Genomic DNA, 25,066 nt, shown 5'->3' on the forward strand with positions numbered 1-25,066 from the left:
AGGGGCCCCGTAGTGCTATGTGCAATAAGGAAGCTTTTCTTCTGAGTCATCCTGCAAGGAGACCACGCTCCACTCCACGCCCCCGTCATGGCTACCCCTCGTGGGAGGGAAGCTCTCAAGTTCTCCGGACATGCTGTTGGCGGCTCCTCCATGTAAGGTCTCAGCCCTTCGCTTGTTTCCGGCATGATATGTCAACATATGCTCGTTCGTTTGCACTTGAATTGTGTCGCGCAAGACTCAGTCTTTTAGGCACTGGTGTTGATTTGGCTATGCAAAGTTGTCTGATCCAGATGTTCATCCTATTTTGTTTGTGTTGCAGAGACTCCCAACGGGCTGGACGGCGGTGCGGCCATCACGAGCCTCCTGGTCCTGGACCCCTACTTCCGAGGAAAGAAGTCGATGGCCGGAGAGACTATAGGACGACGAGCACAGAAGACGGGCTAGACGGCAGCGCTGCCATCACGGGCCTCCTGCTCCTGTACCCCTACTTCTAGGGGAAGAGGCCAGTGGCTGGGAGACAACAAACCAGCGCGAGGCGGCACCAGTATGAGGCACGAGGCAATGGGCCAATGGACATGAGGTTGGCTTCCTCTGTGTTAGTTTATTTTTTTTTGCTATACCACGGTCAGGGAACTCCTGAGATTAAGATGCATTTTCCAGTGATTACTCCACAATATTCTTTGTTTAGCTAGCAAATGATTTTTCCTATCCGATAGTAATATACATCTCTGTAAATAATGCCAAGTCTATAATTACAATGCACTTGCCTCTTCACGGTACCAGAAAATCATATATATTTGTTTCCATTAGCAATTCTTTTTCTGAAAACTTAATTGCTCACAATAATGGAGGTCATTCATCTTAGAAATGGAATAATGGTATAATAATTTATTCATGGTTGTGAAGATGCCAGAGCCTACCATGCCTCGGCACTTCACTGACCCTTAGACGAAATGCCAACAGCTCTGGTATTGAACATTTAGCTGCTCAGAAGAAACGCAACAACACTGAAAATGAGGGTGAATATAAGGTCCATCGATCTGAATCAACTAAGAGTTTGTCTGCAAAAGCTTATAGTAGCAGCTATGCTGTTGTCGCTTCAGAAGATGAGGATGTCTGCCCTACTTGCCTGGAAGGTTTGTGTCCGTATAGATCTGCATCAACACATGGCAGTTTTATCTTGGTGCCTTAACATTTCTTCACTGATTCATTATTATAAATTCCTTATGCAGAATACACGCCAGACAATCCAAAAATAATAACCAAGTGCTGTCACCATTTTCATCTTGGTTGTATTTATGAATGGATGGAGAGAAGTGATACATGCCCAATTTGTGGTAAGGTACGATATTGATGGTTATGCACTCTTCAAGTTTTTGCTTCTCGTAATCACTAATACCTTATCATCGGTTCCTAAGACATAGCTGACAATTTCTACTCCAACCTGATTACATTGCAGGAAATGGAGTTTTGCGAGAGCCCATGATAGCCTTTCGGTTTACATGATCTCACATGAAGTCTGAGCTGTAGGAAATGGAGTTCTGTGAGAACTAATGATAGCCTTTCGATTTACATGATCTCAGATGGGAGCAAGGGAAACATTCTACAGAGTACAATAGAATGCTGGAGAATTGTAAATAATAGTTCCTTATGCATGCGATGTCCAAATAGATCCCTTTCTCGAGATCAGTTTCTTACATGTACTGAGATGGTTATCTGTCTTACTAAATTCATGCTAGAATTTGCTTGGTCAGTCTTTGTTATATTTGCAAATGGTAGCTCATAGATGGAAGCACAACTCATGGATGAAAGAATATATTAACCTGATCATAGCGATTGTCTGGTGGTGGATGTACCCTATCTCATGATGAATCTTTGACCTATGTGCCTAGAGGTGCTATGAACATCCTGTTGCAAGCCATCAAGAACAGAGACATACATTATGTTGCGAGTAAAATGAAAATAATTTAATCGGGTATCCGCATCATAGGGCTGTAAAACAGACGAAATCGGTTTGGATCAAGGATTACCAAATAGTTTTAGAAAGAAAAAAACCGTCCCTTGGCCATAACAATACAAGCAAGATATGCAGAGCTGAAAAAATGTTTTCTACACGGATTTTGCATATTATAGTGATGTTTGTCATTCCGTATTAATATTACATACAAATCTTTTACTTCCGTCGCAACGCACGGGCACATATCTATAACATACAACAGAGACATGTAATTTATCGTGTTATAATTCGGTTCCGTTGCAACGCACGGGCATCATACTAGTACATGTGATTAAATGGTCAAGCGGGTGTCGCTTCGGCCGAACAGACGCAATGTGTCTGTTCAGTATATATAAATACTTTTCACAGTTGATGCGTACGATTCACTTTTCAACTACACAGTCATTCATATTCAAACACGTTATCAACATTCAACACATCTCCAACCGCCGAGGAAGGCCACCGTCGACATCAAGAAAACAAAGAAGGATTCGCCGGCCAACCTCCACCGTCGACATCATCGAAGCAGAAAAGACAGTCAGAAATCCGGCGAGGAAGAAAGAACAAGGTAACAAAAATGCCGATGCTTACTCTTCGCCGACTTGTGAAGAAACTCCGGCGAGCCGTCATCCGTGCATGCCACGAGGGAGTCCTCGACGACGACCGTGTTGGCTTTGCCATCCACAACGACATCATGCAGATGAGGGCCGACGGTTCCACCGGTGTGTGGCTTCCCTGTCACACCCGGATTTAAGAGATAAAGCCGGGTGTGTCTCATATGTGCACCAAATAAGAATATCACATATAATGACAAAGTGTATAGAGATAAATGTCATTAGTATCATTATTACATAGCGGAAGTCTTACAAAAATAAATGTGTTGGTCCTTGTTCTCAAATGTTATAGATCAAGAACAAGGCAACACAATTGTTAATGATTAAAGACCTTCGTTCTTCGAAGCATTATTTTCTTCCGGATATAATGATCTTCAGACGAAGGCCATGAAGGACGTACCTTCATCATTTCAATATTTAAATATGATTATGAACACAAGTATGAATGGGAGTATGAAAGAATACTTCAGAATGAAAGTCAATGATCAGATCTTCATAATTTATTTATATTCATATCCACATATAATTGTACCTTGGGTTCGCCAAAAGGTGAGTGTGTAAGAGAGACGCGAGAGCAATTACAATCCAGCGTGAACAGTACGGTGTTACTGTTCATCTATTTATAGGCGCGAGACGCAGCCCGGACAAAATTACATTCATGTCCCTGATATTTACTGTTAACCATAAGGCAAGCTATCAAGGACTAAGTAGTCTTTTCTCCTTTAAGTCAGTTCCATCTTTCACCATCGTCATTATATTAATCCGAAGCTCTTTCAGCCACAGCTTCGACGTCCTTTCATCCTGCTTTCAAGTCGTATCTTCATATCACACATACCTTCATCTCAAAGCCGAAACCTCCTGTAACAGTCTATGTTATACTGAAAAACATATTAGTCACATTTTTTAGGACCTTCGGAAGAGGAAGGCCCCCAAAAAATGATAATAATAAAACGAACTAAATATTATTCCTTGACGCCATCAAGCTGACTGGGAGACACCACCTAGATGAGCTTGTACTCTTCGTTGTAGGGCTCCCCCTGGACCACCTGTTCTTCTCCTGGGGGGGTAGATATAGCAAGAGTGAGCTCACAAAAGATCATAACTCAACAAGTTGTGGGGAATAATGTGCATGAACTCACCAAATGTGGGAGTTCATGTGAAGTGCAAGACTGATCAACAATAGAGGTTAAAGTAAGCATTGCTTTTAATAAGTTGGTCAAATTTTATTAGCAGTTACTAAATATAAGTAAATACCAAACCAGAGTAATAATAGTTCAAAGAATCGAATGCGCGAGAATGTAGTCTTAGTGCTTAGGAATGATCAAGGAATGCTTGGGTAACTCCTCCATGCGCTTAGGGGTCCCTTTTATAGCCCCAAGGCAGCTAGGAGCCGTTGGAGGCATTCTTGGAGACAAATCTTGCCTTCTGTCGGGTGGCGCACCAGACAGTCCGGTGCACCACCGGACAGGCGCTGTAGCATGTCCGGGGCGGATCTCCTTCCTAATCTGGCGCAGGCGACCGTTGCAACTCTGGCGTCGGTTGGCGCCGGACACTTTCCGGTGCACACCGGACAGTCCGGTGCCCCTTTCGACCGTTGGAGCGGGGCAACACGTCGCCCGCGGATTTGGCGACCGACCGTTGTGCTGGCGGCCGTTGGCTCACCGGACAGTCCGGTGCACTACCGGACAGTCCGATGAATTATAGCCGTACGCCGCCGAAGTTTTCCTGAGAGTGGCCAGTTCGTCGGAGCTGGCCTGGCGCACCGGACACTGTCCGTTGCACCACCGGACACTGTCCGGTGTGCCAAGCCGAGCTGAGTCTTGGCGGCACACAGACCCTCTTTTCCAATCCTTTCTTTTCCTGTTTCCAGCACTTAGATAACTTCATTAGTACACAAAAACAAATGTACTAAGTCTAGAAACATACCTTCTTGTTGATTTGCACTTCATTCTCTATTTGGCATGTACTCACTCAATATGTGTTGGACACTTAATCACCAAAATATACTAGAAATGGCCCAATGGCACATTTCCCTTTCAAATAGAACGTACAATTCACTTTTCAACTACACAGTCATTCATATTCAAACAACTATTTGATCTTTTGGGGACTTCCTTTCGTGATGTCTGGTCGAGCCCTTAGGCATCTCGGTCAAGCTTACGGACCCACTTTGCATGACCTTGTTCATTTGTCTATTTTAACAGTAGTCTTTGAATCTTATTTAGCTGAAGCTTTGACGCACAGAAGACCCATCACAGTCTTTGTATGAATAGCTTGAGTTTTCCATGGTAATACGAATCAACAAGATGGTGGGCTAGACTGTGTGGGTCAGTGGGTGGTAAATCGTGGTGGACATGCATGGTGTTTGTCTATTTTGGTTATATTTACCTTGTAAAATTTTTGTATTCTACACTTTATATAAGAAGGTAGGTATAAGTTCTAAAAATTAAAGGTGAGGGCATAGCCCACTTTGTCCATATTGTGAAACCGGTAATGATTACATGTGAAACCACCATAATAATAAGTGAAACCACATATCATAATAACACGTGAAACCATATATCATAGTTATCAATATTTTATAGATTTAATTACATTTTAATGTTTTTCTACATAAAAAAATTAATAATACTCAAATTAGACTTAGAAATTCATGGATTTTTATAGAGGTGTAGCATGTGTGCACATATAATCCTCAAGAATGTTTGGACTAAAAGAGGGGCTAAATGATTACAACTATGATATGTGTGGAATGATGTCTTACACGATATTCGACAAAAATATTCGTTATCGACGCTATCCGTGTCCGATTAGCTCCGCATTCGATCCACGACTATCCGTATTTGTATTCGAAAACATTCGTATCTGTATTCGTATTCGAAGCTATCCGTATTCGAATCCGAATCCGACTAAAAATATGAAAATAAATATGATTTCATTGATATCCGTCCGTATCCGATCCGATTACACCCCTACAGACTATATAGATGAAGGGCCCTCTTTTGTCCTTAAAAAATGCGAAACGAATTGCCAGCTGAGAGTAGTTGCCCGATGCTTTTTTCCCCCACCATCTCGCACAGGCCTGTCGGCGTCGCAACTCGCAAACTTGCAACGCGTGTGCAGCAGCGAGAAGCTAGCTAGGCCCTCGCTTCTGCTCGCCATCTCGGGGTCGCTGGCAGCAGGCGGCGTTGGCAAATAATATATAAAAAGACAAATAATATATAAAAACTGTAGGGCAAAACCCTACACTAATTTACTTCAAAAAAGAAGAAGCAAATTGGCCGTTCTTACACGGGAAACAACCCCTTTTCTTCCAGACTAAGATCCTACGTTCACGGAAGCTGTATTTGGAACGATCATATCTGCACGAGACAGCCTTAAACGCCATCCACTTGGCGATTTGCCACAGAAAGGGATAGTTTAGGAACCCCAATTTTCTAAGGAATTATTATTTTCTTAAGTGAAATTAATTTATTTTTCCAAGGGATTTCTTAGGGCTAGTTTAAGAACCACAATTTTCCAAAGGATTTCTATTTTTTATAAAAAAAAATTAACTAATTTTTCTTAGAAAAATAAAAACCATTTAAAAAATGAGGTTTCCAAACTAGCCCTAATAGTAATCCCCGCTTTCCAGCTCGCTTGCTCATGTGTGCGTGGCCGTTACCGGCAGATATACTATAACATATTGTACTAACACAGCACATAATAAAGCATCAGACGTCGACGACAACAACAGAACACGGGAAGGACGTCGAACAGGAGCTGGCGTCCTGCTGCTAATTCCGCCCGAATTAGCCCTAATTAAACACCCCAGCTCGTTAACCACGCCGTAATTAACCCCTGTCCCGCGGCCTTGCATTGCAATTGCAATTGCAATTGCAGTCCTGCAGACGATGAAATGCTGAAGCCCGGTAAGCAAAGAAATGACAGAAGCCAACGAAGCGCGCGTTGGAACCTTTCACGCGTGCTTTATTGGTAACGCTTCTTCTCCACATCTAAATGTCCCCGACAAAACGACCTGGCCGGCCGATCGAGCTGCCATCGAGGTCGAGGAGGCGTCCAGCGAACGGAGCGGACGCCACCGGGCGCGCACACCTACGCGTAGGCGCATAGACCAACGCGCCGACCACTTCCAGGGAGGGAACCACACAACCGGACCCGACGCCCCCGAGGCGAGCGCGAGCGGTGGGCCGGCCGGGGCGGGGACCAAGGGGGGTCCCCTCGGCGGCGGTGGCCATGGGCGCGGCCTCCCCGGCGATGTGGGCCGGGCTGGTGCTGGTGGCGTTATTGGCCGTATCGGGGCCGGCGGTGGCGGCGGGGCTGCCGAGGTTCGCCGAGGCGCCCGAGTACAGGAACGGGGAGGGGTGCCCTGCCCCTGTGGCGGGCGCGGGGGTCTGCGACCCGGGCCTGGTGCACATCGCCATGACGCTCGACGCCCACTACCTCAGGGGCTCCATGGCAGCCATCTACTCGTTGCTCAAGCACGCCTCCTGCCCGGAGTCGCTCTTCTTCCACTTCCTCGCTGCGGCGGAGGGCGGCGGCGCGCCGGCGGCCTCCGGGCTCCGGGCCGTCGTGGCGGCCTCCTTCCCGTCCCTGAGCTTCGAGATCTACCCGTTCCGCGCCGACGCGGTCGCCGGGCTCATCTCCGCGTCCGTGCGCGCCGCGCTCGAGGCGCCGCTCAACTACGCGCGGAACCACCTCGCCGGCCTGCTCCCGCGCTGCGTGCCGCGCGCGATATACCTCGACTCCGACGTGCTCGCCGTCGACGACGTGCGGTGGCTCTGGGAGACGCGGCTGCCCGCCGCCGCGGTCGTCGCCGCGCCCGAGTACTGCCACGCCAACTTCTCGCGCTACTTCACCGACGCCTTCTGGGACGACCCCGTCCTCGGCGCCAGGGTCTTCGCCGGCCGCCGCCGCGCGCCCTGCTACTTCAACACGGGTGTCATGGTCATCGACCTCCGGAGGTGGCGCGTCGGCAACTACCGCCAGCGCATCGAGCGCTGGATGGAGATGCAGAAGGAGAAGAGGATCTACGAGCTTGGCTCCTTGCCCCCCTTCCTGCTCGTCTTCGCCGGCGAGATAGAGGCCGTCGACCACCGGTGGAACCAGCACGGCTTGGGCGGCGACAACGTGTTCGGTAGCTGCCGCCCTCTCCATAACGGGCCTGTCAGCCTCATGCACTGGTCCGGGAAGGGCAAGCCATGGGACCGTCTCGACGCCGGCAAGCCTTGCCCACTGGACCACACCTGGAAGGCGTACGACCTCTACATTGGCGAGAATGATTCATCATCTTCAGGGCCGTCACGGTCAGCATTGTCATCTTTGGCGGCATGGTAGAAGTTCAGATACGCAACACGATAGTTCTTTGATTTGGGGATGCCGTGGTTCTTGGCCGGTAATGGAATTGCCTTGCGATGCACCAGTGCCGCCACAGCGGCTGCTGCAAGCCAGCTGCCGCCCTCGGCTGTACAGGACAGTGAGGTGAGGGGCGGTATACAGATTGCAGCGGCAGCGAGGGGACGAAGACAGTAAAATAGGGGTATGGGGAGCCAAATTCTTGTTCATTTTGCACTATGATACATATTGATTCATTAGGCCCTGGGTTGTTGGAGGTTGTGACTATCATGAGTTGGGAAGAAATTACTTGATTGGTGGTGTACAATTCTTGGACAGGATACAGGTTCCAGTTTTTGGTCCATTAGTTCAGGAATTGTTTCATTTACATGTCTATTCAGTACACTCGTATAATATGGATTAAGTTGATTTGAAACGAATCGATGAGTGCATCCTGACCGATGACCGTGTTCCTGTGCTGAAACCCTGCTCTGTTTGTGAGTTTAGTCATCCAGAATGGCCTGATATGTTGTGCTTCTGCCATTGTTAGTACTGTCTGTCTGCCGCTATTAGTTCTACACCCTTCGGTTCGTCGACCCCTCACAAACTTTAGCTAATGTTCGGTTCCTTTGTTCACCTGCTGTTGAGCTTGAAATGCAGATAAACCTCTCCTTTACATTACCATTCACGGGTGATGGAAGCTCTGGAAGCAGACCACAGGAATGCAGTAGGAAAGGAACCTATCATTTGAAACTGAAACCTGAGAAAAACATAAAAGCTGTTTTCTGAAACTGCGTCTTCTCAGTTATATTCGTTGGTGATTCGTGACGCTGAAATGCAGCCACCGAACCTGAGCACCTCCACGCGCAGTGACATCTCTGGCGATGACCCGCATTTGCAGCTGGCCACTACAGAGTACAGACCACAGAGCAATAGCTGTGATTGACACATCTAAGATTCTGAAAATAAAAAACATATCACTCTCCTAAATATCACTGGTCCCATGCACCGACGATATCTGCTCCCCTCATCGCTTGGCAGGGGTGTAAAGGCTACACTCACATACACAGGCTCAGGGTCAGGCTGGAGGCTGGCAGTGACCCGCTGGAGAGCTGGAAACGCAAGGCAAGCGCAAGCGCAACTGATGGCTGCCTTCATTCCTCCTTCTTGCGACATCCGCCCACACCCACTGATGATGGAGTGATGGTAGTGGATCATCGGTGGTCGTCTCATCAACCACCCTAGCTACGGCACCGTATTCAATTCCTCTCACATGTTTCATACCCGTATTCGTAGTCCTGGCCGGGCCGGGCGGACAAGAGCACGCACGAGTTCTTTTTTTTAGGCCGGCTGGACAGTGCCACTGCCCAACTACATCGTCCTGTGATCTTGAGAAGATCGCTGTCAGCTGCTCGACCGCCTTGTGGTTGTTGCGCGTCAGGCAGGGCGACCGGGCCACACCTCTCCCCAGTCCTGGAAGCGCTACCGGCCAGCCACTATTGATGTGACTTTTGATGTGGTGGTGCCGCCGCAGGGTTTCGTTACGAGATGACACGGCTCGCGTGCACTGCAGAGAAACGGATGGCAAATGGCGCCAAAGTGTGGTACATCACTTGAGACTTGATACTTATTGAGAGCAAGTGATCGTCATAATAATCGCGCTAGCATAGCACACTCGCGGGGTCGGTCGGGGCACCTAAAACCCAACCACCGCGAGCCATTGAGCTGCCGTGGCATAGCCAATCATTGTGTAAATTAGAGGATACAACGCTGTATACATTTATAAAGTAAAGTTTAAAATATAAGATAAGATAGGAGATGGAATATAAGATCTGCTGGAGGTAGCATAATTCTGGAATTCAGCACGGACCGGCCGGGCAAATTCCTAGCTAAACAAATTCCAGACGCACCTGAGTTCCATTCTCGTGGCGTACGTGGCATACAGATTGTTATAAATCTTCACTATTTGCAATGCATGCACCGGGTTCGTGTCGTTTCGAAAGAAAGAAGAAGAAGAAGAAACAAACGGTGGTCAATTATTCTTTAAATTTCTCGACGTCTCAACGACTTCTTCTCGACGTCAATTATTCTTTTTTAAAAATAAACCTTGCCGCCATCATAACTAAAGATAGCATGTGAACAAAACGGCGGAGCTATATATTATGCCCAAGCCCAACCATCCAAGTGTAAAACCTTCGCAATGATTCCTACGCGTCACAGGGCCCGCCCGTGCTCGAGCGGATATTGGTTAAGCAACGAACGGGAATGCGACAGCACAAAAATCATTAAGGATTGTATTGAAATCAATAGTGTCGAAGATATCTTTCTCTATAGAGCACATAACCAAGCCATTAAACCTTTCTTGCGACATAGTTGATCTTAGACAGTTCTTCAACAACTTCAATTTTGAGAAACTTCTTTTAGCTGAAGCTACAGTCACAGGCACATTTAAGAGAATTCTATAGGCAACTGTAACATTTGGATCGCAATCTGCATCCATAACAAACTTCAGAATCTCAGGCGCTGACATAGAAGAATCTGGCAAACTCACTTGCAACACCTTTAATTCTGAATAAAAATCATTGATCTCAACATCAGATGAGTTCTCATGAGTAAATTTTTCTGCAAAGATCTTGCAATGTGACCAAAGATCTACTTCATCCAAGGATTTTAAATTTCCAGAGTTGAACAAGAACCCAAAAACATTATCAAATGCTTTCATCTGCTCAAATCTACTAGTCAATGAAGCAAATGCAGCATCAATCATAATAAGGAAGTACTCTCTTTTAAACAAGTCTATAGCAGACTGTTGCATTTCCTCATCTTCATCATCTTGTTCATCAAAATGTTTATTTCTCTTTCCTTTCCTTTTTGTAGGAAATATTGGCTCGACATCCAGTTCAGATGAAATGATTTTTGCTGTATCCATACTATAAGTGAAACCTTCATCTCTATATTTCTTAAAATATGTTATGACACCTTCAATGTGTTTGAGAGTAGCATCTATACTCACAATTTTAGTTTGCAACTTCTTGCTCACCTTATTTATAAAGAATAAAATATCGTGCCAAATAACCAATCCAACTAAAAATTCAAAATTCTCAAGTGCACTCACCAAAGATTGACAATCACTAACTGTCGATGGGTCATTGTCAAGTGCACTCATCTCCTCTAATGCTTTTAGAGCGGACCTTATTTGAGGAGTTTGGTATTTGATAGCCTGAACACTTTTTATTATGCTTTCCCACCGTGTATTAGACCACGACTTAACTGTCAATCCTGGGACATTGTCAACAAAAAATTTCCACCTTTTCGTAGATTTTGCAAACAATGTGTATATACGTTGGATAATACCAAAAAAAGTAATAGCTTGCCTACAAGATTCAAAATATGTCAAATAGTAAGATGTATCTTTTCCAAAATAATGGTATAATGTAAAATAAATTAATAATAGCTTACTTGCAAGATTTTCCCATATCACAAAGAGTAAGATTCAGACTATGACATGCACATGGCATGTATAATGCTCTTGGATTAATTTGAAGCATGCGAGTCTGAACGCCTTGGTGTTTCTCCTTCATATTTGAACCATTATCATATCTGTGTCCCCTCACATCAACAATATTCAAATCGAGAGAGGCCAATACACTCTTTAATTCATCAAAAAGACCCAATCCTAATGTGTCATCTACCTTCAAGAACTCTAGGAAGAACTCCTCAACCCTTACAACATTCCCTGACATATTCACACACCGAATAATCATTATCATTTTTCTTCATGGATCACATCTGGAGTACAATCACAAATCACAGAAAATATTTGGCAGCATTGATGACCTTTAATATAGTTTGTTTCACACAATCTGCAAGAAGGGAAATAATCTCATTCTGAATTCTATGCCCAAGATAGTGATGATGAATCTCACTGTTTTCAATCCGCCTAATATGGTCTTGAATCACAGGATCTAATTCACCCTTTATTTCAATTGTGCCCAAAAAGTTACCATTGTTAGCTTGGTATAGTTTCTCATTTCTCACTCGAAAAGCCAAATTATGTTTAGCAAGAAACTTGATAGCATAAACAATTCTTAATAAAACTTGTCTCCAACGCTCTCTCTCCTTTGAAATTTCCCGCTGCAAATCATCGTCAATTGTTTTTATTTTTTCTCAACCTCAACCTAAGTTCATTCCAATTATTCATGTTTGTCAGATGCTCAACACAACTATCCTATTCTTTGAGTCTCCTACAGAGACGCTGCCAGTCCCTCACTCCATCAAATGCTAACAAAGACTTGCTTTTGTTTGACTTGAACAACTTGCAACAAAAACAATAAACTTTGTTCACATGTTTAGAGTAAACCAACCACTTTCTATCAACGGACTCACCATTACTTAAATTTCTAGAGTAGTAAGCATATGAAAAATGTCTACCGATGGATTCCTTAGGAAAAACCAGATTCAACTCTCTTATCGGGCCCTTTTCAATTAAGATATCTCTTTTGTTGTTGTTAAGATTATCCCATGTTCTAGGATAAAAGATAGATAAACCAGAAGCATCTTGTTCATCATCATTTGAATTTTCATGATCAGATGAGGGTTGTAAATTTTCTCGCACCATACTATCCTCAATCGCATCAATTGCTGCAATTAAATTTTCTTCCATTGAACCATCTTCATTGACCTCATCTTCTGTATTTAAATTATGATCATGTTCCTCATCATGGTCCTGTTGCCCATCATCATGAGTCGGATCAGATTCCCGCCCTTCAACTTTGTTGACATCTACATTATTTGAAACGACAAAGAACTTATCTAAAGCACCCTTTTGAGATTCAACCAATTGATCTTCATGTTTTCTCTTTTTTTCTTTTCTGATAACCTGACAATGATTTCTTGGGCAACATCTAAGACCTAATCAGAAAAACATGTAGTTAAAATTTTTAAGAATATATATCATACTATCATGTATGATCATGTGTACTGAAATTAATTTTTTTAAATATCTAAGACACTAAATAACATGAAGCGGTATAGGTTAACACTTAGTAAGTAATGCACCAAATCAACTATTCAGTATTCACCTGGGCGATGCCGCGGTGGAAGACTCGAACTCAATGGCTGCAGCCTGCAAGACGCCTGACGGCCTGAGAGTCAAACTCGATGGCTGCAGCCGGCACCGGAAGTCGAACTTGAACGCCCAGGCCTGGCGGTCGGCGGCTGCATTCTGACTTCTGCGTTCGCCGTTCCTGTTCGCCAATCGGCGATCGCCCCTGAATCTAAATGCCCTGCAAGCTGCAGCCCTGGTCGCCGCGTGTCAGCGACTCGACGTGTGCGGCGCAACGACGTCTTCGCGTCTGGCCATCTGCAACTCTGCGTCTGGGTCTGGCGGCTGGCGCTTGGGCTTTCATGGTGGAAGTGGAACGTGGGCAACCGGCAAGCCGCAAGCAGAGACTATCCATTATCCATGAAATATTGGGCCTTTATTTTTTTGGCCTCCAGGTGAGCGCCTCTCGTGCATGGGCATAGGGTCGGCTCTGCATATATACTATGTCTGCCCGGTAAGCCCGTAACTCGGTATGACATTAGCTCAGTCCAAACACATAATCTAACACGGTGGTTACTCGATCCGTGCCGGCCCAGCCTAATCATTGAGCCATGCTTGGGCCCAAGGCGCGTCACGGCTGGTTCGACCCGATTTTATGTTTTGCCATTTCAAAATTGAAATATCGATATTACACATGGGTTCAAAACACAAAAAAACATGTGTCTTGTTGGTTAAATGGGTGTAGATAGGCTTTTGTACATTTTAGACTTTTTAGCTATTTAAACGTGATGGGCCCATTAGACCTGTCGGGTCATGGGTTGGCCCAACACGATATATAGCCCATGGGGTCGTGTTTGATCCTCGTCCGTAGCCCACGGGCTGACACGACACGACCCGAGGCTTACCCGAAATCGTGCCGTGCCTCAGCGGGCTCGGGCCAGACCGAACAGGACGGCTCGGTTGGACATCTGTACCAGCAGGCCTATCTATCTATCTATCTCCAAAGGAATCTGACAACTGAAGCGGACTGCAAGAAACTAGACGTCAGTGGGCTGTAGATGAGTGCCTCAAATAGGGTTGGATATCGAGCCAGCTCAGTTCGGCTCGTCCGAGTTTGAGCTGGTTCGGTTCGTCTCGTTAAGCTAACGAGCCACAACTCGACTCAGCTTGTTTAGCTCGCGACGCAGAGCACAAAAAATTATATAATAATCAATTTCTAGCTAATTCCAAACTAATTTAACAATAGAAAATATTAATTATACTCATAGTCTCACATACCGCATCAATGTAACACCAAATTGACACAACTCATCACTCTTGAATTCATAATTCACACACATGTTCATCAGTTTAACCCACAATTATATTTGCATATAACAATCTAACATATAGACATAGTTCATCAATCATTATTTTAACTAATAGATCACATGCACTACACATACATATAACATGTTCATCAATTCTTACGTAAATGATATGCATATAGTCTCGTCTTGCTGAAATGTGATAGCTCGTTTAGCTCGCGAGCTGGCTCGTTAATAAACCAAATTAGAACGTTAGCTTAGCTGGTGAAAAATCAAACGAGACAATCCGAGTCGAGTCGAGCTGACCATAAATCGAGCGAGCCAACAAGCCATGAATATTTTGTCCAGCCCTAGCCTCGACCTTGAAGCTCCGGCAGCAGCTGTCAGGCGTTCAACAACTGTTCACTACAGTAAACGAAGAAATTTCCGACGGCTAAAACCGTCGGACATAAGATAAAGACCGTCGGAGATAGGTTATGTCCGACGGCATTAACTTATCTCCGACGGTTTTAAGCCATCGAGGATAACGCGTCGGAAATAGCATTATGTCCGACGGCCACCGTCGGACATAGCTTATGTCCGACGGCCCCATCGGACCGTCGGAGATAAGATGTCGTAACCGTTTTACCCGCCGCCTGGGCCCACTTCTGTTATGTCCGACGGTTTAAAGCCGTCGGACATAACATATAACTTATGTCCGACGGTTTTAAGCCGTCGGACATAACATACACCTTATGTCCGACGGCCTACACTAAGCCGTCGGACATAACATTTTTCAGAAATTGCAGAAAATTCTGAAATTTAAAAAATCTGACATTTGCAAATACAAAACAGATTTCATACACATATACACATTCACATTCACAAATATACTCACATAAGTATACACATTCACAAATATAATCACATAAGCATTCACATTCACAAATTTAACATAACGACATAGTTCCAAATGGTTGCAACAAGTGTTTACATAAACATAGTTGTCCAAAATCCAAAATGAACATTATTCGACGGATAGGCTTTCACATGAAAGGTTGCAACAAGTGTTTTACATCATTATCACTCATATCCATCGCCACCTCCTCCGGCTGGACTATGCGTGCTGAAAAGATTGTTCACCCACGAATGTGTTGTGTCGTCTTGACCAGACCCATCTCCAGGTGCGGCAACTGAAGCGGGTGGTGTCTGAAATCCCTATAACACAAGCACATGAAATAGTAACCACTCAGTTGTTCATTTAAACACATAAGACATCTATGAACATGTCACACACGCATATGTGTACATACCATAGGGAATTGTGACAGAGGCGGAGGCGGAGGTGGAGGCGCCAACATTGGCATTGGCAGTGCAAAGTCCGGAGGCGGCATCCCATATGTCGGCATCGGGACGCCCGCTTGTTGGGCTAGTTGCTACAAATTATATACAAGTCATTGTTGAGCAAACAAGATACACATCAAGTGTTTTGCAAAATAAGCTACAAAATGTTACTTCAACTTACCGAGAGAAGAGCTTGATTTTGGGCCTGGAGGCTTGCATAATACTCGTCCCTCTTCTTCTGGTACTCGGCTTGTTGTCTCTGGTATTCAGATTGTTGCCTCTGGTACTCCAATTGTTCCCTCAAGACTGATTGATGGTACTCTGCCTGTTGACGCAACACCACAAGCTCTATCTCATGGGCTGCTGATCGTGAACGGGACGACTGTGAAGACGACGATGTGGATTGTCGTCCACGGCGTCTCAGCTCTCTGGAATCAATCGTAGAATCAAAAATACCCAACCTACAAGAGTGAACCATGCACTTAGTATAGTAACTCATGGCTCAGTTGAATCGCAAGCATATGATGACAATTTTGAAAACCAAATCAAATAATCTCACCGTCCATGGGCTTGTCCTCCTGCGCTAGCATATGCTGCCTGAGGGTCGATTGGCTGACTCCTCCAATCGTACTCCTCCCCATGGCGTTGAACCATCTCCTGCCCATACGAAGCCTGGAGGCAAACAATATCAAATATAAGTGCATAACCCCTATGCCATTGCAAACAATATCAAACACATAATAGAGTATCAAAAACTCACTAGACGGTCGGTGGCCGTCTGAGTGCATAACACATCAAGATTCTGAGGATCAGAACCCCTATGCCCTTGCATATACACCTCCACATCCGTGGGCGTACGACCGGATTTGACTTCCTGTACATAAAAGTTATATTGACACATTTCTATGTGATTCAAAGTTACGACAAACTGTGACTTACCATTCGCTTAGCCAAGCGCACATGACCATCACCGCCGTAGTTGTGGAACGACTCAGTTCCACGGTTTCCCCTGTTCCTTTCGAAAATGGCACGAAACTCAGGGGAAGCCCACCATCTGCACAATGCCCGATAACCGTCTGATCGGGTGGCAATCCACGGCACCGACACCTACATGAAATTTTTTAAATAAAGCAAGCAAATACATGGCTTCGTGTGATATGAGAGGCAACAACCTGTTTACCTCTAGGTATTGCTCCTCCGTCAAGTAAATTGATGACCACTCGGCCTTGGTATTTGGCATCGGTCGATCATCAGCATTTGCTCTGTACCATGCCTTTATAGCCTGAAATCGTGCATAGTACATTGCATCTGCAACGACATCGTTCGCGTTATACTCAAACACGTAACGAGCGTTCATATCATATGATCCATCGTCCGACAACTTGTACCGTTTCTGCAAAAAACATAGTGTTATCATAAAAGCAAACATATATGGAATAACTAAAATAGTATAAACAAGTCATACCCAGAATGCATCCCAAACTAGTGCCTGTGTGTTGCCAAACGTTCTACAGACACCATAGCGATAATGCTTCCAAGTGGTGGCGGGGACAGACTCGCCAGTAGGCAAAGTCACAAGACCAGGCCAGTGCAGACGAACAAGATTACCAAGAACCATGTTCACCTGCCTGTAGTGTCCTGTGCCTGTGAACGAGTCGTCGATCCAAGTCCTGCAAACAGAAAACAATGTAGAAATTAAAACATAACTTTCAATAACATTTAAGCAAAGATATGTCACTCACTTTCCACTAGGCTTTATCAAAACCCGAGATTCGGGTGGAAGCTCTGGAGGTGGTCCAACAAAATGCAGCTTCCTCGTTCTCTTAACTCGAGAAGTTCCAGACCCAGCTGCAGAATCTCCACCAGCCCCAGAATCCCCACCAGCGTCGTCTCCAGCATCATCTCCCACATTATCTCCACCATCATCTTCAACATCATCTCTTGCATGATCCTCTACCACTGGTTCCTCAATTTCAGCATCCTATGAAACAAATAACTTACATCATACAATATTAAGTAACTCAAATAATGTAATTTAACAACTAACTTACATCTTGTGGAGGCAAATGTTCTGCCAGCGCTCTCCGTCTGCTCATGGTAGAACCTGTGCCCTGAAAAACTGAATCCTCACCCCTCGAGCTGCTCCTCGAGCTACTCCTCGACCCAAGCAAACTACGAGCTAAAGACTTCATTTTCTTTGACATCCTATTTTAACAAAAACAAGTTAGTACATAAATCGACAATAAAATAATAAAATATGCAATAAAATCATAAAATATGCAATAAAATCATGATCCATACTCGTCAATCGTAATCGTAATCAAAATCAGGATCTAGTTGCTTTCGTCGATTTAATGGACGCCAAGTAGCTTTCTTCTTTCTCGTCACTCGTTTTCTTTTTGGAGGAACCTCTACATCATTTTGATCGCCTAATAAAGATTCTTCCAACATTTCAGTTTGTACATTAAACGTGCTTGTAAGTTCTTTGTCTTGGAAAATCTCAGCAGCCCCCACTTCCTGCTCGATTTGACTTTCAACATAACCAGCATCACCAGGAGCATATAGTCGTTCACGAGGATTAACTTTGTACACTACCCTCCAATCAACCAAACCGTTTTTCTTAGATGGATATGTCATATAATACACCTGCTCGCATTGGTGGGCAAGGATTATAGTGTCGTGGCCTTTTAGTCTATCGTTGTGTTTGACTTCCACCATGCCATATTGATTTTCTCGCGTTGTATTTGGAGAAAACCAATCACAATCGAAGAACACCACTTTGAGTTGTTTATCTCCAAAAAACTTGTACTCGATTATATCATTAATGACTCCATAATAATTAGTCACCTTCCCTTCATCATCGACAGCTCTAGTTACAACTCCGGAGTTTGTCGTGGCTGCTAGAGGATGATCATCTTCGAACCTTGTGGAACGGAATCTAAAACCATTGACATCATACCGACCATAACGTCTGCCAGTTACTGCTCCTAGGGATAATTGTCAAAGGTCCGGGTGTATATTGTCATTTTTATCTACATAATCTCGAAACCAACACAAGAAATTAAGTCCCCCATCTTTTCCCTCTCGACGAATCTGGTCACGTTCACAGCCAGAGATGCAATTTTGAGAATCAAATTCCCTGTTAGTACAAGGAAACAAACCTTTTAGTATCACAACAAAAATTCTAGCGGCAATGACTAAAATAAAGTTTACACTTACAGGAGAAACTGACTCATCTCTTCCATGTTGTTATACATGTAGAGTAAAACAGTCTTCCATTCGTCGTTGGTGAAACAGTATGTTGTGCTGGGTCCTACAGTTTTGCCCCTCCATTGAAAAATTTCAATATCACTAATAGGGGGCTCGTCGACATGATACCGCAACGTATGGGCATTGACATTGTGTTCCTCTGCAAAGTACAGGCCCGTGAACGATGCTATCTCTTTGTATTTGAATTCTTCAGCGATGCACCCTTCAACTCGTCTCTTATTACCAACCATTGCACGTAGCTTCTTTAGTGTCCTTTCGATGTGATACATCCATCTATATTGCACAGGACCTCCTACCTTAGCTTCGTATGGTAGGTGAACAAGTAGATGTTGCATCGGATTGAAGAAACCTGGTGGAAATATTTTTTCAAGTTTGCATACCAAAATCGGTATTTCTTGCTCAAGTTTCTCCATCATCTCTTTCTTTATTTCTTTGGCACAAAGATGTCTATAAAAGTAGCTTAGCTTCGCTAATGCTTTCCAGACATCATTTTTTACAAAACCACGAAACATAACAGGAAGGAGTCTTTCCATTATTATGTGGTAGTCATGACTCTTCAACCCAGAAAACTTGCCCGTCTTCAAATTCACAGACCTTCTAAAGTCCGCGGCGTAACCATCTGGGAACTTTAAGTTTTTCAACCATTTCATCAATTGTTTCTTCCTTTTAGGTTTAATACTGAAAGGAGCACGTGGCTTCTTCTGATTCTCTCCTATCTCCATAGTTGGTCTTCTACAGATTAAGGCCAAGTCTTTCCTTGCCTTAGGGTTGTCTTTTGTTTTGTCAGTGATATTCATGCAAGTGCTGATAATGCTTTCACCCATATTTCGTTCCTGGTGCATGACATCAATGTTATGCATTAGAATCAAGGCTTTCATATAAGGGAGTTCCCATAGACCACATTTGTGAGTCCAATTATGCTCGGTTCCATAACCTTCAAAACGATTTCCATGTTCGTTTAGTTTCAAATCATTAAGTCTCGCGAGAATCTCTGGACCACTTAGACGCTTGGGTGGTCCTCTCGTCACAATCGTGTCCTTTTTAAAAGCGTTCCTATCGAACCTAAACGGGTGATCCTCTGGCAAAAAACATCTATGGCAATCGAAGTAACATATCTTTCCACCAAACTTTAGTCAAAAGCATAAAATGTCTTCAACGCATATAGGACATGTCAAAATCCCATGACAACTCCATCCAGCAAAGATACCATAAGCCATAAAATCATGAATAGACCATAAAAACGCGGCTCTCAAGTTGAACTTCTGTTTCTTGTAACAATCGTACGCCTCGACTCCTTCCCACAAAATTTTCAATTCTTCAATCAGGGGTCTCATCATCACATCGATCTTTGTTCCAGGATGATCCGGACCAGGTATTATAAGACACAAGAAAATAAATTCATATTTCATGCAAAGAGCTGGTGGAAGGTTGTATGGAACAGCAAAGACGGGCCAACATGAGTACGACGTTGCAGTTAGATTGAATGGCGAGAAACCATCTGTTGCCAAACCGAAGCGGACATTCCGCACTTCATCAGCAAAGCTGGAATCAAAAGCATCTAGTGCCTTCCATGCATCTGTATCAGCTGGGTGCACCATGACATTTGGATTCTCACGTACCCCTTCTTTGTGCCACCTCATGTGTCTGGCTGTATTCTTGGAGATGAACAAACGTTTCAACCGAGGTATGAGAGGCATGTAACGAAGCTACTTACGTGCAATCTTCGTAGTCACGGTCAAACCATCGTCGTTTTCAACCTCAACGAATCTACGCTCACCACATACAGTACACTTCTTCTCACCTGCGGTCTCCTTCCAGAAAAGCATACAATTATTTTCACAGACATCGATTTTTTCGTAGTCCATACCGAGGCCAGATAACAGCTTTTTAGACTGATACATGTCCTTTGGCATCTTGTGATTCTCCGGAAGTACATCACTGATCAAGTTCAAAAGTTCCTTGTAACAGTTGTTTGAGAATGCAAACTTAGACTTAATAGCCATAAGTCGAGTCACAAATACAAGGACGGTCACTTTTGTGTGCTCATGCAACGGCTCTTCGGCAGCTTTAAGGAGCTCGAAGAACTTCTGAACCTCAGGTGTAGCTGAATCCTCAAACTCGGTGGGTTGACCGGGGTTCTCCGAATCGACGGTTAGAAACTCATGGCGTACATCGTCAAGCATCTCTTCCATCCTATCGTAGTCCTCCTCTTCATGTGACTGAACTTCCAATACAATACGAGGAGGTGGGTCCTCACCGTGGTGCACCCACACCTCATAGCCTGGCATATAACCGTTCTTGCAAATATGTATCGACATAGTCCTCCTGTCAAGGAAATTAATGTTCCGACACTTGCTACAAGGGCACCTAACATCGGTTCCAGTCTCTGACCGAGCAAAAGCACGGTCGAGAAACGCGTCAGTCTTGGCAACCCACTCACTTGATAGAGCACCTCTTTTCTTCCAACCTTCATACATCCATCGACGATCCTCCTCCATACTAGATACGAGAGGTTAACTTGATTAGTTAAGTTTATCACGCCTCTAATCTAATAAACCACACTAATACAAGGAAAATAATTTAACGAGACCCTAAATCATATAAAATAACCTTATTTCTGAGGGCATAATAATTACCCTCGGAAATTAATAATTTAAATTATATAGACACCTCTACATAACATTATCACGGGTGACAAATCATATAAAATGACTTTATTTCCGAGGGTATAATAATTACCCTCGGAAATTAAAAATTAAAATTATCTAAGCACCACTAATTAAATTTAGGCCCTCGGATATAATAAGATAAACATTATTTAACATACTAACTATTAAATAACAACATTGGAAACTACAAAACAATATTAATATATACAAAATATTAATAATATATTAAATACATTAATATTAAAAACCTTACACCGGCGGCCGACGACGGGCGGGCGGGGCGGGCGTCGACGGCGGGCTGGGCGGGCGTCGACGGCGGGCGTGGCGGCCGACGGCGGGCGGGCGGGCGGGGCGGCGGGCGTCGACGGTGGGCGGGCGTCGACGGCGGCGGCGGCGAGCGGGCAGAGACAGAGAGAAGAGAGAAGCGAGCGCGCGCGCGCGCGCGAAAATAAACCGCGCACCGGGCCGGGACCGTGTTAAAAAAGCTTATCTCCGACGGCTAGTTACGAGGCCGTCGGAGATAACCTTATGTCCGACGGCCTCGTAACTAGCCGTCGGAGATAAGTCTATATTTCTGAGAGCCATGTTGGCCGTCGGACATAAGATAATATCCGACAGCCTCGTAGGAAGCCGTCGGAGATAGAGTGACTGTTGGATATTCATCAGTTTACTGTAGTGGTTGTCTGCCCGACAACAGCGTTTGAATCTGAAGCAGGTGTTACTAGTGGCTAATGGACTATTGCAAGTTGTGGGCTTCTGATGCTGGGCTCAAACAGCCTGTGTGCCATGGGTTGGCTTTGGCCTGTAAAACGCCGTTAATTTATAACACGCTACAACCGCCTCGAGTGGAGATTTTTGCAATGAAACGCGACATGCTTGGCTTCGACGAAACGGAGGTGTAGACGAGGGCTTCAACGATTTGGAGATCCACACAACGCGCACACACCGGTATGTACTCGAGTTATCTCTTAGAGCATCTCCAACAATGCCTCAAACTAATGCCTCAAATCGAAATATAGGGCTCTACACAGGAAAAATCACTCCAACAGTGCCTCAATTCAACAAATTTTGTCAAAAAACTATAGGGCACCCTCTCAAGTGCCTCAAATATACTACACCGTAGTGGGCTGCCCTATAATCTAGATTTGGGGCTTTACTGTTGGAGCGGGGTGTTTTGTTGGTGCCCTAAATTCTATAAAATTTACTTATTTTCAAATTATAAGGCATTTTTATAGGTCACGTTGTTGGAGATGCTCTTAGGCGTGTTCGACAAAGATTAGGGGGTGTTTAGTTAGATGGACTAAAGATTAGTCTCTAGCTTTTAGTTCCATTTAATCCCTTTTTTGCCAAACACTAGGACTAAAATATGGACTAAAATAATTTAGTCTTTAGTTCTTCACATATGTGCTAAAAGGAACTAAACCATATTGATTCCACATTTACTCCTCATTTAGTTCAATTGTACTAATAGCAGGAGAATGTTAAAGACCATTTTAGTCTTCTTATGAGTTATTTAGTATATTCTTACTATTTTTAGCCCCTAAAACTAAACATATTAGAGACTAAATTTTAGTTCTCTAACTAAACTTTAATTCCTAAACTAAAGAAACCAAACATATCTTAATATTGTGAGGATCAGTCTGGCGGACACAGCTCCCGTCTTCAGCGCCGTCACTGTTTAGGTCGTCGTTGCCCGGCCCGTGAGTGACTCCTGTTGCCTTCTCTCTGCAGACACTGACAAGTGACAACGTTTTCTTTCGTTTTCTTTTGTTCCGTGCGCAGCAAAGGAACATGAAGTCCAACTGGAGCCCATTCGTGAGTCGTGACCAAGCGCCGACCACCATCGGCGCTGCCGCAGGAGCCCTTCTTCCACAGCAACTCGGACGCCGCTGTGCTGGCTGAGGCCCTGCGGCCTGGGCAGCGCCATCGACACAAAGCCCTGGCGAGCACCCAACATCAAGCATTACTAGAGGGGATTATTAGGAGACTCTTATATCGACTTTAAGAATGATTGTTTGTACATAGAATAAATGAACGAACCAATCAAAGAGGAAAAAAGGATTAGTACATAGTAAAATCCAGCAATATATTCACCATTGTGAAGAACAGACGGATTTGTATCAAGTATGGTTCAAGTAAATCTGATATGATGGAACTGGTTAGTTTTTCTTGCATCAATTTGTTGTGATCTTATTCGTTTGCGATCATATTCATTGGACCAATCTTTAGTTCATAACGACTAAAAGATCGTCACAGAATCAAAAACTACCAACTACTCATAATATATTGTTATTGCAATCAATCATTTATCTTCCTTCTAGTATGGTCTCAGCTTTCATTTCTGCCTAATCCTAGTAAATTATTTACACAAATTTCACCCCAACCATAGTCCAAAAATTCTAATAAAATCATCGCGAAGTAAAGAGAAAATCCTAAGAAAATATCTAACCACGAGAACCGGCAAGAGCAGGGACAAGAAGGAACAAAGAAACAGCAAGCACGAAGCGCACATATGGCCATATGGGTGTGTCCGGACGAGTCATCAAGGCCAGAAGAGGCGTTGGCCAGTGCCGCGGCTCGAAGTCGTCGGCCGCCGAGCCATTGGCGAGCGGCGAGCGCGGCCAGCGGCACTGTTGCAGCGTCTGCGGCAAACAGAAGCGATGGGGGATCGAGTGATGCAGCGAGGGTGCCTCGAGCTGCTGCCGTAGAAGTCGACGAGGACTCGCTGGAACGGCGGTGTGGTGCAGAGGAGGGAGACAATGGGAAGGAAGAAGGGGAGAGAAGGCCACAGGAGTCACTCACGAGTGGTGCGACGACGACCTGAGCAGTGACGACACTGAACACCGGAGCGGTGGACGTCCTGACTGGCGGAGGATTAATCACTATCGAACATGCCTAAGAGAGATATCGGCGTGCGCGTTGTGTGGATCTCTAAATCATCGAAGCCTTCGTCTACACATCTATTTTATCGAAGCCAAGCGTGTCGCGTATCATAATGGCAAAAATCTCGCTGAGCGCGAGATACTAAATAGAAACGAAACTCAACTCTATTCTTCTGTTCTTCTTCTCCCTCGGCTATTGAACTGCCTCGAGCACTTGTCCGCCGCGAAGAGTTCACGCATCAGTCACTAACTCACCAGTACCTAGTGCCGGTCCTGGTATTTTAGAAGCCTAGGACAAGACTTATAAAGGATGTCCTTTATAATATAAATTATTACACATAAATATAATGTGTGTATATATATAAATATATATATTGTCAATAAAGTATTTATATATATTTGAAAAGCCATTCATATTAAATAAAAGTAATTAAAATATAGCCTAACATCTCACAGAAAAATGTGACATATATGTGTCCAAGTGACTCAAAAGAAGGTTACTTCGAACAACGATTAAATGGATGCAATGCGTTGTCAGATCATCTGATCGCTTGTCTGTCTACAACTATGCGAGGGATGGAGATGAAATGTCAAATGTCGTTGTCTCGCTGCATGTTGAGAGCCTAG

General features: G+C 44.4%; 2 protein-coding genes and 2 long non-coding RNA genes across 4 annotated transcripts; 2 read left to right on the forward strand and 2 right to left on the reverse strand.

The window, feature by feature from the left end:
- Positions 1–87: 87 nt before the first annotated feature.
- LOC103655759 (E3 ubiquitin-protein ligase ATL4) lies at positions 88–1,750 on the forward strand. Its single transcript, XM_008682459.2, has 5 exons — positions 88–152; positions 320–478; positions 907–1,136; positions 1,233–1,342; positions 1,460–1,750. The coding sequence occupies exons 1-5, from the start codon at positions 88–90 to the stop codon at positions 1,484–1,486; spliced, it is 591 nt and encodes a 196-aa protein (XP_008680681.1). The 3' UTR covers positions 1,487–1,750.
- Positions 1,751–6,571: 4,821 nt separating this feature from the next.
- Positions 6,572–8,404, forward strand: LOC100382462 (uncharacterized). Its single transcript, NM_001175203.2, has one exon. It carries the CDS (start codon positions 6,847–6,849, stop codon positions 7,945–7,947), a length of 1,101 nt encoding a protein of 366 aa, NP_001168674.1. The 5' UTR covers positions 6,572–6,846; the 3' UTR covers positions 7,948–8,404.
- A 6,751-nt stretch (positions 8,405–15,155) lies between these two features.
- Positions 15,156–15,710, reverse strand: LOC118476988 (uncharacterized). The gene is made up of 2 exons (XR_004857889.1): positions 15,588–15,710; positions 15,156–15,492 (listed from the first exon to the last, which is right to left on the reverse strand). It is a non-coding gene; the product is annotated as an uncharacterized lncRNA (long non-coding RNA).
- A 7,593-nt stretch (positions 15,711–23,303) lies between these two features.
- On the reverse strand, positions 23,304–24,537 carry LOC109945599 (uncharacterized). Its single transcript, XR_002268846.2, has 2 exons — positions 24,360–24,537; positions 23,304–23,496 (listed from the first exon to the last, which is right to left on the reverse strand). It is a non-coding gene; the product is annotated as an uncharacterized lncRNA (long non-coding RNA).
- Positions 24,538–25,066: the final 529 nt, after the last annotated feature.

Source organism: Zea mays, chromosome 4 (genome assembly GCF_902167145.1).
Source record: "Zea mays cultivar B73 chromosome 4, Zm-B73-REFERENCE-NAM-5.0, whole genome shotgun sequence".
Lineage (NCBI taxonomy): Eukaryota > Viridiplantae > Streptophyta > Magnoliopsida > Poales > Poaceae > Zea > Zea mays.